General features: G+C 33.6%; 1 protein-coding gene across 2 annotated transcripts in view; it reads right to left on the bottom strand.

The window, feature by feature from the left end:
* Nucleotides 1–20,971, bottom strand: part of MCU (mitochondrial calcium uniporter) — a 507,649-nt gene that overhangs the window by 451,731 nt on the left and 34,947 nt on the right. For both annotated transcript variants that reach the window (XM_072545099.1, XM_072545100.1), the window contains exon 2: nt 12,707–12,872. In XM_072545099.1, the coding sequence (XP_072401200.1) occupies nt 12,707–12,872 (166 nt within the window). The remainder of the gene's footprint in view (nt 1–12,706; nt 12,873–20,971) is intronic.

Here is a 20,971-nt window from a genome sequence, read left to right as displayed (position 1 = left end):
TTTCCACCATTTTCATTGTTTTCTTCAGTGAAATTTTGGATATTCATCAGTGTACTTATGTACGAGCCTCTCTTATGTTGTTTTGCTTCTCTGTAGAAATTTTTATTTTGATTTCGTCTGTGTTCTCCTTCTACTTTTTCAATTTGTTGCTGCAGATATTGTCTCTTTTTTTGTCTAAGTGTTCTTCTAGCTGCGGCTCTCTCTCTCTCTGTGAAATCGTATACGTTTTTCTTCTGATGGATTCGACAGATAATCAATGCTTCTTTTGTTTGCTTCTTTTAGAGTTCTTTCACATTCGTCGTCGAACCATTTTTTCTTTTTTGTTTTTTTCGCTCTTCCGATAGATTTCTCTGCTGCTTCTGTAATAGTTGTTTTTATAGAGTTCCATCGCTGATCTATATCTTCACTTTCATTTTCATTTATTTCCAAAACCTGAAACCTATTTCTTAATTCTACTTGGTACTATCTTTGATTATTTTCTTCTTTCAGCTTCGCCACATTCCATCGTTCCATTTTTGTGTGTTTATCTGTTGTTTGTGTTGAAATTCTTGTTCTGAGCTTGGCCTTTACGAGAAAATGGTCTGTGTCGCTGTCCGGCCCCCTCATAGTTCTTACACTTATTATGCTGCTAGAATGTCTGCCATCAATCAATACGTGATCTATTTGATTATTTGTTCTTCCATCGTTTGATCTCCATGTTGCCTTGTGAATCTTTTTTCTAGCGAACAGGGTGCTTTTGATGGCTAAGTTGCAGCCTGTCGCAAAATCGACCAAACGTGATCCATTATCGTTTGTAACTTCATGTAGACTATATCTTCCTGCCACCTGTATTACGTAATCTTCTGTGCCTACCTTTGCGTTTAGATCACCTAGTATTATTTTAATATCGTGGTTAGGAGCTTCTGTGTAGAGTTGATTTAGAGAGTGGTAGGTTATGGTTAACCAATTTTCTAATGTATGGAAGTAATTTTGCAACTTTTCAGAGACTATGTCTGAGTCTTTGTTTGAAACTAAAACGGCTGTATCATCTGCAAAAGTCGCCACTGTGACGTCATCTAAATTAGGTATGTCAGCAGTAAAGATTAGGTACGGGAAGGGACTCACTTCCCTGAGGAACTCCGGATTGAAAAATCATTATTGATTTTTACTTGGAACGAACGTTCTTTAATATAACTTCAGGATAGGGTACATATCGCTAGGCAGTAATTATTTTATTGTATATTGCAAACCGTTGTGCCAGACTTTATCAAAAGCCTGCTGAATAACGAGAAATACTGAGGCACATATACTCTTTTCTTCCAACGTTTTCTTGATTTTATTGACTATTCTATGACACTGTTGGATTGTTGCATATTTTTGACGAAAACCAAACGGCCACTGGCCAATACCCACGAGAACGTTACTATTCTGATTGAAGTGCGCTGAATTTTAGGTGTGGAATAACTTTGTAAAATATTATGTTTAGCAGATGATCTGGCTATGATTGCCGATTCTGCATGGGCTGTTCCGTCGGGATGGTAGGTAAAATATGTCGTGTAAAATGGAATTTTGACAACTGTTTTATCAGTTGAATGACTCTCTGAAACTAATACTATATCTATTTTGTTAACTTTTAAAAATAACGTAATTTCTTGGACATGATTTGTTGGTATTACAGGCCGTTCTTATTTGCTTAGCCATTAATTTGTCATTTTGCTTATAGCTGTTGTTGCGTGTTGGGAATCATGCTGTTCTGATTAAGCAATTGATTAAATAACATTTTAAATTCATTTAGAAAGTCTGACATTAGCGTAGTTACATCTTTGTTATTACTGTTTTCATTTTATTTTTGGGGATTTCCTCAAACCACTTGGGAATAACTACCTTTATATGTGATTGGCTGCTGCACTGTGTTTTCTGGGTTGTACGCTGCATTGTAGTCTGGGTATTTTTTATGTGTTTTATTTAGATTATTTCTGTTTCTGTGTTTTATTAAGTCTCTATATACATTGCAACCTCTGTAATTAGCTGGATGACTACCATTACATAAAGCGCAAGTTGCAGATTTGTATCATGTGAACCACCGCATTTTACGCAATTATATGCTTTTAAGCAATATGATTTGGAGTGCCCATAGGCTTGGCATCTGGTGCACTGGATTATACTATTCTTTTGTCTTGGAGCCTCTACGTTAATTTTTGAGTTTAATAAAAATTCCATTTCGTATACTTTTTTATTATTTGTGTTGGGTTCAAGATCGATAAAGAATAGTGGAAGAGGTTCTTTTGTTAGTCTATGTTTTGTAACCTCGGAAACCTTTTTGGATGGTGCTAGAAAGATCACCAATGCAGACACTGCGGACGGCAGCCAGATGGTTGGTGGAGAGAGAGTCGTGGGTTCGAAACTAGCTTTTGGAACCGGGAATGGGTCCAACAGACGAAATAAGTAAAGATATGACAGGATAAGACGTATTAGAAAAGATACCGAAATAAACACAAAGATAGATGGGTAAAATTACCAAAGATAAGATAAGATAGGAACAGGGCGCCACTTAATTTTTTGGGGTTTAAGGAGAAAATTAAGAAACCTTAGAAAAGAAAAAAGATAAGGAAAAATATTTTGGTTCTGAGACCAAATCCAAGGAAAGATATCAACAGTTAATTATTAAATAAATTTGGTCAACACACTATACAAACAAATAATAAATATATTAGGTGGTCTCCGTCCACCTACTTACCTATGAAACTTAATCAGCCTGATCTTTCTTCTGGTCGAAGGTATAATAATAATTTAATATAAAAAGCAAATATTCAGAGTTATTATGTTATATTAGGAAACTTGTTAGGAGTCGACAAATAAAATTCATACATAAAACAAAAATAATATATTCAACAACACAATTATATAGGCGGCTGAATGTACACTCAAGTAATAAAAATACACCATCAATTATTAAATGGTGGTATACATATAAAAATGAACAGTATTACAATTAGGAAATACCTTTACAAATACAATATGATGAAATCATACACAAATTAAATTATCAGCGAAGAGAGTCTGATGCTATATAAAAATATTCAACTAAAGTTGATTAAAGAAAGTCTCTCTTTGCTGTTTAATGAACATATCTTGAGATACTGGGTGTAGTAAATATAAAATGAATAACAAATAACAAAGTTAAATTCAAAGAATACGACAAGATTACAGAAATAAAAATTTAACCAACCCGCACTGGTTAAGTCAATTATCTGTTCACACCGTTGTTTAATGATTAACGGAGAATTAAATGTTCGTAATTATTATTTATTAGAATTTCTTAGTAGCTGATGGAAAGTTCGTAAGAAAATATTGAATGTTCTTTAAATTGAATGCAAAAATCAGTAGTAACTCTTAACTACATGTGAAGGCATGGATGAACGTAGATTCGCCCAGATAATTGAAGATACTATGATTATGATAACTTACAGTAATTCTCGATAACTGCTACACTGCACTAAAGCTATATACTATACTTGTATCAAGCACTGAAGTTATTTAAATTAAAAAGTATTGTATACCAATATTTAATCTAATATGATATTAGATTAAAAGAACTCAAATATATAAGTGTATACACACTTAGAAAGAAAATGCACAGAGACCGTAGGTTAACAAGCGTCTTTCCTCTAAGATCGCCCAACTAGAAGTAAAATTCTTCTCCCCAAATTTTACAAACTTCCACCAAAAAAAGAAGGGATATCTCCCACTTAAAAATGATAGGACAGTATTCATTTCTAAGCAGGTAAAGTTCTAACGACTATCGGAAAGTTCGAGGTAAATACGGTACTAGTAACTTGGAACGTGACGAAAATAAAATCTTCGGAATTAGGTTTTTACAGAAAAATTACTATAGACGTGCTTTCGACGATATTTAACAAATCTATTAAAAGGAACAGACGCGACACCGGAAAGAGATTAACTAAGGATTAACCAAACCGGCGTCTTTAAATAAGTAGGTAGATTCTTCCGTAATATTTCGGTAGTTTCCAATAAAATTTAACAACCTATTTGCGAATACGACCATGGGCGTATCAGCAACGGAGGTAAAGGGATTAGAAATAATTTAATATATTAACTATAAAAAAAATGTTACAGTTTAACAGTTATTTTTTGAACATGGTGGCGTTTTTTCACAAGTACGGTTTTTATATCATCTGTATCAATTGTGTGATGAAGTTCTCTTACTGTCTTACTACGATTCTCTATGCTCTATCCTATACGGAACTGTCGTAACAATAGTAAGCTGCCTCCAAACATAATAGTTACTACTTTTATTTTTTTTTGTAGTGTTAAGCTTTTATTAAACAATAAAAAGATTTTAGAGAAGATACCTATAAATTAAATCTTGCGCTACCTTCGTTTACTTTTCGCAAACTTAGGCAACCGCTGACCTATACTCTACAGAATTTGGTCGATACTACCTATTTGTCTGGTAAATTGGTAATACTCCGCTTCGGACCGGGCATTTCCTTATGTCGCAGATTACAAAGCAATATACTGGGTCACCGAATTCACAATTCCAATTTGGTGTAACTCGTATCATAACTGGAAAAGCTCTAGAGCTTAACAGCCTTTCTCGTACAGGAGTGGTATATTGTTGCGTAATGCAAAATTCATCCAAGAATGCTCCGAGGAGCAATTAAGGGAGGTGGAGGAAGAACTAATACCTGCTTAAAATTTTAACGAGGCTCTCAAGATGCTTACTACACGGTTTTTGACGTTTTTTCTCCGAGAGCGAGAAGTGGTGGCTTCTCCTCTTTTTCGTAAGTAAGAAAATTCGGTTTCTTTTTTATACGAGGACTAAACGAAATATTTATTCATTTATTAGACGGTAGAAGTCTTTTTTGCAACTTCGCAATTACAATTTTGAGTATATATAAATCGTTGAACGCCGTGCTTAATGCAAAGAAGGATACTCCAGTAAAACCTACGTCCTACATTCATTGGCAATTTGGCAAAAATGCGCCACTAGACCGCAGTAAGTATAGAGCTAAAAGAATCAGTAGGTTCACTCTTAGACAAGGAAAGAGAGGACAGGTAACACTCATTTAATAAACCTTCGAGAAGTGAAGCCAGTTTCGAAGTGACCGCCATGTTTTGGTGCCTGTACGTTGCCCATTACTACCTCTCGCAGGGTTAACAGGTCTACTGATTTCAACTTCAACTTACTGATTTACTGAAACACTATATCGATCTACTGAAAAATTTTTAATGATAAAATCATGTACAAAAAGTAATCATTATGTCAGTGTTCAATTATAAATTTTGAAAAAAAATCTATTTATTGATATATATATATATATATATATATATATATATATATATATATATATATCCATTATTCTCAATCTACTGAAGAAATAAAGTATGACCTGGCAACCTTTCTGGTGCCGGTTTGGTACCAGTTTGGCTTCAGTCAATTCCATAGGATTACGTGTCCCCTCTATTTCCTTATCTAAGGGTTCACTCGAGTGACAGCACTTTAATGTCTATGTTCCATTTTGATCACGGCGCATCCCAAATTCGTTTCCCACGCACATAATGCTGAATACACTGCTCGGAAATAAATAGAAACTATTATTAAATTGAAGGGCAACAGTGTACTACAGATAAAAGTAAATTTATTTGTCTCCTTCTTCTTCTTCTACGGCACTACAGCCCAAAATGAGCCTTGGCCTCCTTTATTTTTTGCCTCCACCCTTGTCTGTCTGTGGCTGCTCTTCTCCATACACGGACTCCTAAAAGTGCTTGTGCGTCGCTGCTTACTGTGTCTTCCCAGCGCTTTCTTGGCTTTCCAACTGGTCTCTTTCCCTGCATTCTGGCGTTCAGTGCTCGTTTTGGTAGCCTATCCTCTCCCATTCGTATCACAACTCCGCCTGTGGTGACTAATGGGTGGATTGAGTAGCTCAGGAGTCACCATTGCCGGTCCTAAGCCCGGGTAAAGGAGGAAGGTTGGGCAGTGGGCTAACAACCCACTCCCGGAAAAACACACTGTTATGAAACCTAAACATTTGCCTCGGAACAAGGGGAACTTTCGGAAACGACTATTTGTCTCCTACTAAACCCCAAATATCGCGATTAGTAGCGAAAAATAATTTACGGTTTATTTACATAATATGTGAATTTAAAAGGACTTCGTAATAGCGTATTCCTGAAAATAAAAACTTATAGTAAAAACTAGTGATTAAAGTGATAACGAGTAAGTGAGGTTGTTTACAATTCGAAGCAGTCATAATCGGTGGAACTCTGTCCGTTAGATTTGCGACGTTGTCAAAGTTAAAAATAATTCTGCTAACTGAGGACTGTTAGGAGCTGGATTTTTGAGCGGTTGAAGCAGATCTAGTCCCTTTCACAGACAGTGATGATTACGCGCCAGATGGCAAGAGGACAAAAGATAGAGGGTCAACTTCGCCAGTGCTGCAGAGCAAAAATACTGCCAGAACCCCAAGCAAAAGAAAAACAAGGGAAGACGATTCAGAGGATGAGGACGACGTTATGAGTGTGGTCAAGAAGATGACGGGAGAATTGCAAGAAATCAGGAATGAAAATAAGGAATATAAAGAAGAGATGATAGAGCTGAAAAAAGAAAATTTAAAGATAAAGCAAGAATTGGATGAAACAAAAAACAAATTGAAAACAAAGTATTTATAGAAAGAATTGAAAAACAGATGAAAAGAAATAACATAGTAATTATGGGTCTACCAATATTCGATTAGTAAAAACCACTTTTTGTTATTATTCGTTTAACTTTTTTTCATGGTGTCGTGAGTATCACACTAGGTCTCATCTGAATACACAATTTCGTTTCATTTTTCAATACTCAGTTATCTGTCTTGATATAATTGTTTCTTATAGAAATTATTCTAGTACTTTCCGTTAGTGTCGGGCGCTTGTCTATAGTTTTGTACTTAAAATTATTGGCTCTAAGAAATAATCAAAGTGTTTTTGCTAAATATAAGATTGATATAAGGTTGAATGCTCGAATAAATGAACTTTGAAAAATTAAAGGCAAATATCGAGCACAATTTTAATAATCAAATCTTGTCCAAGTACTTTCGCTTTCTACAGCATCATCAGGGGCATTTCGTCAAATTTTGGCTATCCAGCAAGCGCAGAATCTAATAAACATGAAATTAAACATAAATTGTACATAACACTACACGAGATTTCTCTCATTCTCTCTCCTGTTGTCGACAAGAATGTAGCGTAGAATATTTTTCAAATAATTTTAAACTGTTTGTCCTTGTTCTAGTGTAGTGTTATGTACAATTTATGTTTAATTTCATGTTTATTACATTCTGCGCTTGCTGGATAGCCCAAATTTGACGAAATGCCCCTGATAATGCTCTGTAGAAAGCGAAAGTACTTGGGCAAGATTTGATTATTAAAATTGTGCTCGATATTTGCCTTTAATTTTTCAAAGTTCAAATATGAGATTGGTTTAATTCAGTGTGGTTCTATTTGTCTTCTGCCACAATCCTTTCTTCTCTGTCTAGAAGATGTTTTTCATATAATCTTGTAGCAGGTAGCTTTGGGCACTCTGGTTAAACAACATGTTTCTGCAATTGCCTCTGATTTAGACACAGGTCTTCATAAACATGTTTCAACATACGTTTGGCATTATCAGAGAGGTATTGAAAATGTCGCTTACGTTTTACTACACACCTTTGTAAATCTTCCAATTGATTAGAGGGCCCCATTGGCTCTTCAGATGCAGAATTATTATCATGCCACGGACGCCATATTGAAGTTATACTTCTATACGCGCGCTCCACGTGTTCATAATTATTTTAGTCTTTTGTATTTCATAATATTAATCTCAATAAATCACTGTATGACCGAGAACTGTCAATTTTGAAATACGTTTGTGTCATGTCTAATTGGCAAATATATTACGTGTTTGGTTCATACGCTGGTGTATGTGAGTTCGAATCCCAATATGAATTTCGTTTTTTATTTTTGAAATATTTAAAAACCCCACCTTAATTTTATTAAATATATGTAATATACGCAAAAATGCTAAATTTTAAAATAAAATGAAAATTTACAACATAATCCGAGTTGTTTGTTTTTAAAGTTATACTTCTATACGCGCGTTCGACTTTGGAAATTTGTACGGGAGTGAATCGGAAATTTGCACGCGAGTAACAAGTCTCGTTAGGCATGTTAAATTATAAATTAAAACTTGTAAATATCTCAAGAATGTTCAAATGTGTACTTATATACACAACAAACAACAATTAAATATTGTTTTTGTCAATGTCAGATAAATTGACAGTTGTATAACCAAACAATATTTTTTTTATTAATATTGTTATCATGGTAAATTAAACATATGCGTAAGTAAGTTACGTATATTGTCATTTTTAAATACTTATGAATATTGCATTTTAATTTATATTATATTATTATATTGAATTATGTTGCAGTGTATTGTATTTTTATATTAATAACAAAATTAACAATAAATTTTACTGCAGAGTATGTGTAAAAAAATTTTTTTGCATTCAACTCCTTTTATACATATATGAAAATAAAAATATATATTTTCATTAAAATATTGATTCAATCCCTCATTTACTATAATACTCCTATTACAGGTCAAATGTTTATATACAGCAAACGATGCACCATATACCTGTATACCTAATTCTTTTTCTCTTTCTGCTCCCTCTTACCTATAGCATTACATATGTAATGATTGTGCAGATTGACTCCCATATAAATTTGTAACGACGAACGCGTGTATAGAAGTATAACTTCTACCAGCAGTCCCACTGGACTGCCACACCCGTTTTTTTTAAAGTATCTTCGTTAAATGGTAAAATATGTTTAGAAACAACACTGACAAAGTCACAACCAAACTCACTTGTAGTTCACTATTTGAATTTAACTGAACGCTGTAGTAGTTATGGTTATACTAAAAATATTCTTGTTTCGCAAAATCTGCTTTCGCTGGTTTAAAAATAAAATATTATACCTACCTACCCAAGTGCAAAACACTGGACGGGCGAAAGGTGAATTTTCCGGATAAACTATTTTATGGTTTCGGTCGCTCAAGCAAATATTGTTATATCTTACCCGAATTATGCATAAGTTTGCCGATAAAAGATAACGCATTATGATTCGTCATAATAGCGATATCTGATGTTTTGATTGGCTTTTTGATCCACGTGGCTCGATCAACAGTTCGATGAAAACTTCAACTGGGTGAATGCCCATATTTTCAAACATAATACCAGGCACATCTGAATGTAAATATCGATGAGAATATTAAAATTTTGTATAATTATAAATCTCAATCATTGATAATTTTGCAGTTAATAACTACTCCTGGTATAGTACTTTCATTTTAATTTTGCCTGCTTTTATTACAGATACATATATTTTTACACAGTCTCACCGAAATACGACTATGCATAGATATATAATAAAATATAGACTGACCGTTGCAATGCCAGCCCAGCAAAACTATCATCGCTTTTAATTTCGAAAATGTCGCTTACGTTTTACTACACACCTTTGTAAATCTTCCAATTGATTAGAGGGCCCCATTGGCTCTTCAGATGCAGAATTATTATCATGCCATGGACGCCATATTGAAGTTATACTTCTATACGCGCGCTCCACGTGTTCATAATTATTTTAGTCTTTTGTATTTCATAATATTAATCTCAATAAATCACTGTATGACCGAGAACTGTCAATTTTGAAATACGTTTGTGTCATGTCTAATTGGCAAATATATTACGTGTTTGGTTCATACGCTGGTGTATGTGAGTTCGAATCCCAATATGAATTTCGTTTTTTATTTTTGAAATATTTAAAAACCCCACCTTAATTTTATTAAATATATGTAATATACGCAAAAATGCTAAATTTTAAAATAAAATGAAAATTTACAACATAATCCGAGTTGTTTGTTTTTAAAGTTATACTTCTATACGCGCGTTCGACTTTGGAAATTTGTACGGGAGTGAATCGGAAATTTGCACGCGAGTAACAAGTCTCGTTAGGCATGTTAAATTATAAATTAAAACTTGTAAATATCTCAAGAATGTTCAAATGTGTACTTATATACACAACAAACAACAATTAAATATTGTTTTTGTCAATGTCAGATAAATTGACAGTTGTATAACCAAACAATATTTTTTTTATTAATATTGTTATCATGGTAAATTAAACATATGCGTAAGTAAGTTACGTATATTGTCATTTTTAAATACTTATGAATATTGCATTTTAATTTATATTATATTATTATATTGAATTATGTTGCAGTGTATTGTATTTTTATATTAATAACAAAATTAACAATAAATTTTACTGCAGAGTATGTGTAAAAAAATTTTTTTGCATTCAACTCCTTTTATACATATATGAAAATAAAAATATATATTTTCATTAAAATATTGTTTCAATCCCTCATTTACTATAATACTCCTATTACAGGTCAAATGTTTATATACAGCAAACGATGCACCATATACCTGTATACCTAATTCTTTTTCTCTTTCTGCTCCCTCTTACCTATAGCATTACATATGTAATGATTGTGCAGATTGACTCCCATATAAATTTGTAACGAAGAACGCGTGTATAGAAGTATAACTTCTACCGGCAGTCCCACTGGACTGCCACACCCGTTTTTTTTAAAGTATCTTCGTTAAATGGTAAAATATGTTTAGAAACAACACTGACAAAGTCACAACCAAACTCACTTGTAGTTCACTATTTGAATTTAACTGAACGCTGTAGTAGTTATGGTTATACTAAAAATATTCTTGTTTCGCAAAATCTGCTTTCGCTGGTTTAAAAATAAAATATTATACCTACCTACCCAAGTGCAAAACACTGGACGGGCGAAAGGTGAATTTTCCGGATAAACTATTTTATGGTTTCGGTCGCTCAAGCAAATATTGTTATATCTTACCCGAATTATGCATAAGTTTGCCGATAAAAGATAACGCATTATGATTTGTCCTAATAGCGATATCTGATGTTTTGATTGGCTTTTTGATCCACGTGGCTCGATCAACAGTTCGATGAAAACTTCAACTGGGTGAATGCCCATATTTTCAAACATAATACCAGGCAGATCTGAATGTAAATATCGATGAAAATATTACAATTTTGTATAATTATAAATCTCAGTCATTGATAATTTTGCAGTTAATAACTACTCCTGGTAGAGTACTTTTATTTTAATTTTGCCTGCTTTTATTACAGATACATATATTTTTACACAGTCTCACCGAAATACGACTATGCATAGATATATAATAAAATATAGACTGATCGTTGCAATGCCAGCTCATCAAAACTATCATCGCTTTTAATTTTTATGAGTACAAATTATTTTTGCGAAATTACACATTTTGGCAAACAGATAACGAATGTTAAAATTATTAAGAAGAAAAAAAAAGAAAAAAAAAAGACAGCAAAGATTTGATTTCACGTACAAAGCGTCTATGTATCTGTTGATACGTATTTCAACTTAATAAGTCTCATCAGACTTCTGTTATACCTTGCATTTATAGAAGGTTCGGATTAAAGCAGAAATCTGAATTTGTTTCGAAACTATCTTACCAATTTTTCTATCAGATGTCGCTATTGCGTCCATAACGAAGCCATTTTATTGTTGCTTCTTAAAAGACAGAAAAGATTATTTTTCACGTTGAGAACGGCTATGAATAACTGTTCTGATGAGACTTATTAAGTCGAAATACGTATCAACAGATACATAGACGCTTTGTACGTAAAATCAAATCTTTGCTGTCTTTTTCTTTTTATTCGGATCTACTCTGTATGAGTACAAGAAACAAATTCGTTAAGGATTTCTGCTTAGTTGATAGAAATGTCGTGGAATGCAAATTTTAGATTCCCCATGTCTCTATTAACATCTTTATCAACGTCTGTTATACCTTGCATTTATAGAAGGTTCAGATTAAAGCAGAAATCTGAATTTGTTTCGAAACTATCTTACCGATTTTTCTATCAGATGTCGCTATTGCGTCCATAACGAAGCCATTTTATTGTTGCTTCTTAAAAGACAGAAAAGATTATTTTTCACGTTGAGAACGGCTATGAATAACTGTTCTGATGAGACTTATTAAGTCGAAATACGTATCAACAGATACATAGACGCTTTGTACGTGAAATCAAATCTTTGCTGTCTTTTTCTTTTTATTCGGATCTACTCTGTATGAGTACAAGAAACAAATTCGTTAAGGATTTCTGCTTAGTTGAATAGACATGTCGTGGAATGCAAATTTTAGATTCCCCATGTCTCTATTAACATCTTTATCAACGTCTGTTATACCTTGCATTTATAGAAGGTTCAGATTAAAGCAGAAATCTGAATTTGTTTCGAAACTATCTTACCGGTTAAAATTATTATGTAAAATTTTCTGTATGAATTCGTTGTCAATTACAATAGTTTCAGCAATTACATGAACAATTATTTTAATTACAGATGTTTCGCTATTTTGCTGTTTTTATCGAAGATCGAAGGGTAAACATGTTCAACGTCTTATCCATAATCTTGAAAAAGCATAAACAACTCAAAAATACGTACATGCAATAAACTTTCATGGTCATACGTTGAAAATGAGTTAAGAATCTAAATTGTGTTCTTCTTATTTTTTATTAATCATGCACAAAAATCTATGCGATAACTTACCTTCTTCTGATTCCGAATCACTATCCCCTTCGCTGTCCGAGGATGAGGAAGACGAGGAAGAAGATGGGGCACCTTTATGTTCGGTTTCTTCCTTTTTATTAGAATTTAACACTACACTCGATGAAAAGTGTGTCCTAAAGTGTCTCACAGTACTAACATACACTGTCTGTAAAGAAAAAAAACATTAAATTAGTGTTAAAGTTTTAACATACCATCAAGAATATTTAATTCTTTATGTTACAATTAATAATTTAAAATACGAAAAGTTCATCATCATCATGTTCGCATCCGATCCGATATACCTCGTCATCAGTCGAAAATTTCCATTTTTGCAAACTTACAGCTGATCGTTAAATGTTATTTCTCGTAATCAACCCACCTGAATCGCTAGAAAAACAGGTATTAATATTTACTCAGAAGTGGGTCAGTAAGTAACACCCTAGACAGGGTAAGAAAAAAGGTCTAGACTCCTAGCAGCGCTATCCGGAAAAATGGGAAAGCCGTTCTAACTAAAACCCTAAACCTAACAATGAACAAGAAAGGACAAAGAATTGCATTTATAAAATACCTTGTGAATGCGATCAATTTTATTTAGGTGAAACATCAAGGCCATTAAATGTTAGAATAAGTGAACATCAATCCTATATTAAAAATAGAGAATTTGATAGATCTCAAATATATAAACACGCATGGGATAATGAACATAGGGTTCAATGGAATGATTCAAATATAGTCCTAAAAAAAACGGATGGTAAAAAGAGAAAAATCAAAGAAGCAGCTCTAATTATGCTAAATGAGACCAATTGTGTCGCAAATTCCTCGGCAGAATGTAGTAGGATCTGGTTACCCATATGGAAAGAGGAAGTTATTAAAAGAAAAATATCAGTATTAGTAATTCAGTAACATATAGAGTATACGTCATTTATGTTTTTTAAATAACAAACATATAAAGTCAGAATTTGGTGCTTATTGTGGGTAAACTAAATGCACGACCAAATATTTACCATGTCGGGATAGTATTATGAGGTTTTTTTCCTGGTTTTCCCTCATAATTTACTATGGAATCACTAACAGGAGAATTTTACTATCATCATGGCATGTATTTGTCTTTTTAAAGACGAATTACATGCTATGGTCTTTTCTGATGGATATTCTCAAGTTAAAGTTGATTTCATGTAATCGAATGAACTACCTTATAAGTAAAGTCGTCCCAGGAGCGCAACTCAACAATATTGGCAATATCATTTTAAAGTCGTCTACTTTAAAATGTATAATGTATGTCTGAATTGTCAATATAAATGAGTCAGATAAAATTAAATTATTAGAAGAATTTTTCACTAAGTAACAAAAAAAACAAAATTTGTTTAATTTATTAATGTTTGTATTTCGAGAACGATTTCCGAAGTGGAAATTGAAACGTCAATAAACGTACTTTAACCTTTAATTTTGGCTTCATCATCAATCAGCCAATCCCGTCCACTGCTGGACATAGGCCTCCCTCAGTTCTTTCCAGTGTTCTCTACACTGGGCCGCTTGTAGCCAGTTTCCCGCTACTCTTTTTATGTCGTCGGTCCATCTAGTCGGTGGTCGTCCTCGGCTTCTTTTATAATTTCTGGGCCTCCATTCCATAATTCGTCTTGTCCATCGTCCATCTTGTGTTCTGGCTAAGTGTCCTGCCCAGTTCCACTTAAGTCTCGTGGTTCTTTCGATGACGTCTTGAACTCCTGATCTTTGCCTGATTTGTCGGTTTGTTATGTGATCTCGGAGGCTCACATTCAGCATTGCACGTTCCATGGCTCGTTGTGTAACTCTTAGTTTATTCGCAGATTTCTGCGTGAGTGTTAAAGTCTCTGCTCCATAAGTTTGTACAGGCAAAACACATTGGTTATAAACTTTTCGCTTGAGACACATGGGAATTGAACTTTTTAGAATATGGCTTAGTTTGCCAAATGCTGCCCATGTCAGGCCTATTCGCCTCTGTATTTCATTTGTTTGATTGTCTCTGTTTATTTTGATCTCGTGTCCCAGATATTTGTAAGTGTCTGTTTGTTGTATGGTATTATTGTCGATAGTTATATTTCCACTCATTACGAGATTTGTCATAAGTTTAGTTTTCTCAAAGTTTATCTTTAATCCTGCTCTTTCAGACAGACTTTTAAGCGAATGTAGCATAGAAACCGTATCCTGTAAGTTATCTGCGATTAATACGACATCATCTGCAAACCTCAGATGATTTAATCTTTCTCCATCTATATTGATGCCCATATCTTGCCATTGGGTGTTCTTAAATATTGACTCTAGAGCTGCCGTGAACAATTTTGGTGAAATATTGTCTCCTTGTCTTACTCCTCGACCTAAGCTGAATTTTTCTGTGTCTTCGTGTAGTCGTATACTTGATGTAGCGTTCTCGTAGATGTTTTTGATTAGTGACGTGTACCTGTAATCTATTCGGCTTTGATTTAGGGCTTCCAGTACGGTTTCAAACTCTACAGTATCAAAAGCCTTCTCGTAATCGACAAATGCAAGAACCAGTGGTATGTTGTACTCGATGCATTTTTCAATTAAGATCTTTATGGTGTGCAAATGGTCATTTGTGCCATATCCTCTCCTAAAGCCTGCCTGTTCTTTGGGCTGATAGAAATCAAGTTTAGGTGTTAGTCTCTTTGTTAAGATTTTCATAAAGAGTTTATACATATGTGTCAAGAGGCTGATGGGTCTATAATTTTCTAATTTAGTAATATCACCTTTTTTGTGTAACAAGACTATCACTGCATTGTTAAAGTCTTTAGGAATCGTACCCGCATGTAAGCATTTATTAAACAGTTCGCTTACTGATTTTAATAGAATTTCTCCTCCTGCTTTTATTGCCTCAATAACGAGTCCATCGTCACCAGGCGATCGATGGTTCTTCATTTCCTTTAAAGCTGATCTTACTTCTGACACAGTAATGGGTAAAAGTATTTCCGATCCCTGATTTATAAGAGTCTTTACTCGTGTCGGTAAATTTTCTTGTGATCTTTGGCTGGTATAGAAGTCTTTATAAAACTCTCTAGTTATTTTCAGAATGTTTTGTTTATCTGTTGTTGCCTTTCCGTCTTTATCTTCTAGCTTGTATATTTCTTTTTTACTTTGTGTGAGTTCTCTTTTCATTATCTTTAAACCTTTGTTCTTTTCTACTGTTTGAGTAATTACATTAGTATTATATCTTCTTATATCTCTTCTAATATCCGCTGAAATTCTTTTATTTAGTTTTCTATATTCTTCTTTGTTTCCCTTTTCTTTCTCGCTTAGGTTTCGTCGTATTTCCATGAGAGCTTTTGTGTCTTTGCTAATCTTTTCACTTTTGGTGTAATTTTTCTTGCAAAATTTGAGTTGTGCGTTTCTAACCGAGTCTGTAATTAATTTATTATGATCGTCGATACTTAGAGGTTTGGGATTATTACTCTGTAAAGTTTCTGCTATATTTTTTATGTACGCTTGTGGCTGATTTGGTGAATTCCAAACTATGCGTTTGCCACTGTTTATCATCTTTGCTCTTTCTTTTTGTAGGTTTATCGTTATTCTAGCTCTTACTGGTCTGTGGTCGCTTCCTACTGATAGTTTATTAAGTACAGTGACATCTTGAATAATTTGCTTTTTGTCTGTTATTATATAATCATATTCGCTCTTAGTTCTTCCATCTGGACTAACCCACGTCCATTTTCTACTCTGTTTCTGCTTAAAAAAGGTGTTCATTGCATACAGTTTGTGTTGCAGTAGAAAGTTGGTAAGTATTTCGCCTCTTTCGTTTCTTACTCCGATTCCAAAATCTCCGATTGCTACTTCTTGTTCGTCCTTTTTCCTTCCGAGTTTCCCGTTAAAATCTCCCATTATCAGATTGTAATGGGCCGGTTCCTGCTCTTTTGCTCTTTCGATTTCCTCATAGAAGGCTTCAACAATCTCATCTTCGTAATCGCTGGTGGGGGCGTATACCTGGATTATTTTCAGATTGTATCTCTTATTTAGTCTTAGATTTATATACATAACTCTTGGGGAAATGCAGCCAATGCTCTGTATCATTTTCTGTAATTTTTTGTGTACTAATAAACCTACTCCTCCAGTTGTCGATTCTGTTTCCCCATTATAGTGGAATATGTTGCCTGATTTTAGTTTGACCTGATCTTCACCTCTTCTTTTGACTTCGCTAATTCCTATAATATCCCATTTCACATGTCTGAGTTCTTCCTCCAGTTCCGTCATTTTTTCATCTTTGGATAAGGTTCTTACATTATACGTAATTATGTGCAGCGTTCGTCGTTCTTGGTAGCCTCTTACATCCCGGAGATTCTTTGCACCCTCTGCCCGCTGTCCGTGAATCCTACCGCTACCTTGGTTGGGAACTAGCGAGCTGCCGGGGACTGAGGGCCCTTTTCTTGAATGTCTATTCATGCTGAGGGGTTTTGGCATTTAAACACCACGCTTGCCAGGCGGGTTGGTGAGTTGGTTTGGGAAATTGGTAGGATAGTAGGTATTGGGTAGGAATGGGTTTAGGACATGATTTCTCTCCATAGGAGTTGAGAGACAATCAAGGCTCGCGTAGGGCAGGGTCGCATCCCTGAAGTAAGTCTATCCTCCACTGGGATTGTGGAGGAGTACTTACCCGCTACCGCATTTTTGGCTTATTCCCATTTAAATAGTAAAAACATTTGTATGCTTAGAACACGCAAAATGCCTTTGCTCCGACTGCCTACAGGATGTTATTTCCGAAGACAGCAGCGAAGATTGACCTATTTCCTTCATTCGTGTATTAGTCCAGTTACTGTGGCATTTTCCCTTTAAATTTTTTATAACTACACCGATTTATCTGAAATTTTTACAGTGGGTAGTAAATTACTCAAAAAACATAAGTTATATGGTGCTGATGTGTACTTCTACCCCTGGGGTGGTTGGCACCCCATCTAGGGGGTTGAACTTTTACACTCAAAATAACCCCGGGAATTGATAGAGAATCAAATTTTAAACAAAAAATGGCATTTAATTTTTTTTCGCTAAATCAATACTTTTTGAGTTATACGCACTTGAAAAAGTAAACATTTCGCAAAAAAAAAACATGTTTTCCAATGATTTTGTACGAATAACTCAAAAACAAAGCGTTTTATTGAAAAATCTATAATGAACAAAAATAAAGCTTATAAAAAAACAAAGAGATTTTTATTAAGTTTTATAAGTACAATACTAAGCGATTTATAATTGTAAATATCGGAAAATGGACATCTCTTTTGATAAAAACTCATACAACACTTTTTAAAGAGCTAGAAAAAACCTTTAAAATGAGCTATGTTAAAAGCCATTTCGATTAAAACAAAGCGAAATACGAAGGAAAGAATTTGAATTACTCTAGCGTTTAAAAAAAAACGAGCAGTATAAGTAACACTATTTCGATCAGAATTGAAATTAAACGTATATCTTCTACAATTAATTTTTTTTTTAGTGTTATTTATAAGTTTTAAAAGTTTGTGTTTTAAAAAATGCGTATTTTTTGAAAACATTATGTTTAAATTAAAAATTTTTTTTTTTTTTTAATTATCTAAAAATTTACATTTTTTCAAAATTAATCTAAAACTATGAGATGCGTGAAAAATGGTTATATACCAAAATGTAGTTTTTTTCTTAACAAAAATTTTTATTTTTTTAATTTTGTTAAGCTCGTTAGCTCAAAAAATAATAGAGATATAGCCAATTGAAGTTTGAGATACAGCGGCTGACACACCGGTAATCAGCACTTTGGCCCTTTACTATTTAAACAGAAAGAATTTTAACATATTTTAATCTACTTAGTCTTGTAGCTTTTAAAATTACCTTCAAAATATTTTTTTAATGGACACTGTAGCTTAAAAATTAACGGAGTTATTCTAAAAAAATTTTGGAGCATGTTATTTATATTTTGGAGCATCAACTTATTTTCTGTATATATAAATGCTTTATTCAAGTATATTCGAAAAACTGGTAACAGACACACTAACACTCACACACATATGTATACAGTGATGAGTGCCTTAAGAACCGGCAAAATAACGCAAAAGATAGAAAACATGTTGTGAAATAAAAAGAGATGAAAGTAGTAGAGGTGGGAAATTATCGATAAAAACTCTAATTTACATTAAATTACATTAGGAATATCAATAGTTTCCCACCTTTAGACGTTAGCTTATGAGCTATAAAGTTATAGTTGACTTCAGTCATAATATTACAAGTATGACGTCGAATATTTACATTTTTTAAATTTCGCATAAAGTAAAAACTGATTGAAGACAATAAAGCAAATGTAAGTAAACAGTTTAATTAGTAGTAATTTGATAATTAATTCTGTTTTGACGAATACAGAGTAACACGCTATGATAATTCTGTATTGAGAAGAGTGTATGCGACGTCTCAAATCATAGTTTATTATTATGACTATTATATTACTATGTATTACTATGACTGAAGTCAACAAGCTCATAAGCTAACGTCTAAAGGTGGGAAATTTTCGATAATTCTAATGTAATGTAAAATAAATTATAGGTTAATATCGATAATTTCTCACCTCTACTACTTTCATCTCTTTTTATTTCACAACGTATTATGTTTTCTATCTTTTGCGTTATTTTGCCGGTTCTTAAGGCACTCATCCCTGTGTAATACATACATACATATATATATGTTATGTATATAATATAGGCACCTCTAAACTGAACATCTGCTTCAGAGAACTAACGAACACAGAGAAGCGACACTCCTTTGAAGTTGCGTGGGCAAGCCGCCAATGAGTGCCAATGACAGGAGTACTTCAGATCTCCAAGACATTTTAGAAGCTGGGAGATACTGTACAATTTTGCTGTATGGCCTTGCCAAAGACATCCACATGAACAAAATGAATAAGGTCGAAGATTATTCATCATTACTTGAACAAATGCGATACGAATCCTTTATTAAAACCACAACTAAAAATAGTGAAGTTAAATTATCATCTCCTTTCCTGTGTTTTTAAAACTCTAGAGAGACTCATAAAATTTAAACTGGATTGGTGGTTACAAAAAAATAATTTGCTACCAGAAAATCAGTTTGGTTATAAAAGAAGCTTTGGAACACTAGATGCTCTAACAACCATTGTGGTAGATGTACAAAATACCTTAACCAGAAACAACTATTTAACAGGACTATTCTTGGATATTGAGGGAGCATACGAATCAGTTTGCTTGTCAACTTTAAGAAATAAAATGGTTAATTTATTTTATATGCCAATCGCATTCGTGGATACAATAATTGGATTTTACACAAAGAGGATCATCTATGTAAGAGATCATAATAACAAGCTAATTGGACCGAGATATAATTATCAAGGTATACCACAAGGCTCAGTTTTATCTCCAATCTTATTCAATATATACAGCTCTGACATACATAACATCCAAATAAATAACATTTCATTCAAAATCGTACAGTATGCCGACGATTTCTGCATCTATACAGAAAACAAAAAATATGAAACCTGTATACAAAGCCTTAGCAAAGTATGTGAATCCCTTTTTTCATGGTTCTTAGAGAATGGTCTCAATTTATCTATAGAAAAATCAGTAGTATCTATCTTCACAAGACACAACATTCCTACAAATGAAAATATCATTCTGAACGATCAATGTTTTAAGCTTCAAAATCATGTCAAATATCTAGGCCTTATTTTGGATAAGAAGTTAACTTGGAGACAACACATAGAGTACATGCTTGATAGATGTAACAAAGGCAGCAATTTCCTCAGAAAGACAACTAAAACGTGGTGGGGTTGCGACATCCTTGTTGTTTTATCGCGCATATATACGATCTATTCTAGATTACGGTGCTACTCTTTATGGTTCCGCCTCTAAGAACCTTTTAAGAAAAATCGACACGTTTCAAAATTCTATTATGAGGGTATGTTTGGGTGCTATGAGATCAACCCCTATACAACCCTTATATGTTGAAGCCGCAGAGCTACCCCTGGAAAATAGAAGAAATTTTTTAAGTGAAAAAAAGCCTTCTTAAAATTCTATTAACTAACTCCCAGTTATTTTCAAGCGTCCGTCAACTTAACGAGTCAGATCTTACAAACAAATATTGGGAGAAAAAACCTTCCCCGCCTTTATGCATGGCATTACAGAATAATCCTATTTTTTTCAAGAAATTGGACACGGTTGACAGAAGCTTAGACTACTATTCTTTATTCCACAGAACTCAGGTTATAATACCCACTTATAGTGAGAACACCAT

Source organism: Diabrotica undecimpunctata, chromosome 9 (genome assembly GCF_040954645.1).
Source record: "Diabrotica undecimpunctata isolate CICGRU chromosome 9, icDiaUnde3, whole genome shotgun sequence".
NCBI lineage: Eukaryota > Metazoa > Arthropoda > Insecta > Coleoptera > Chrysomelidae > Diabrotica > Diabrotica undecimpunctata.
Note: the sequence above shows the minus strand (reverse complement) of the source record. Positions and strands in the feature narration are given on the sequence as shown.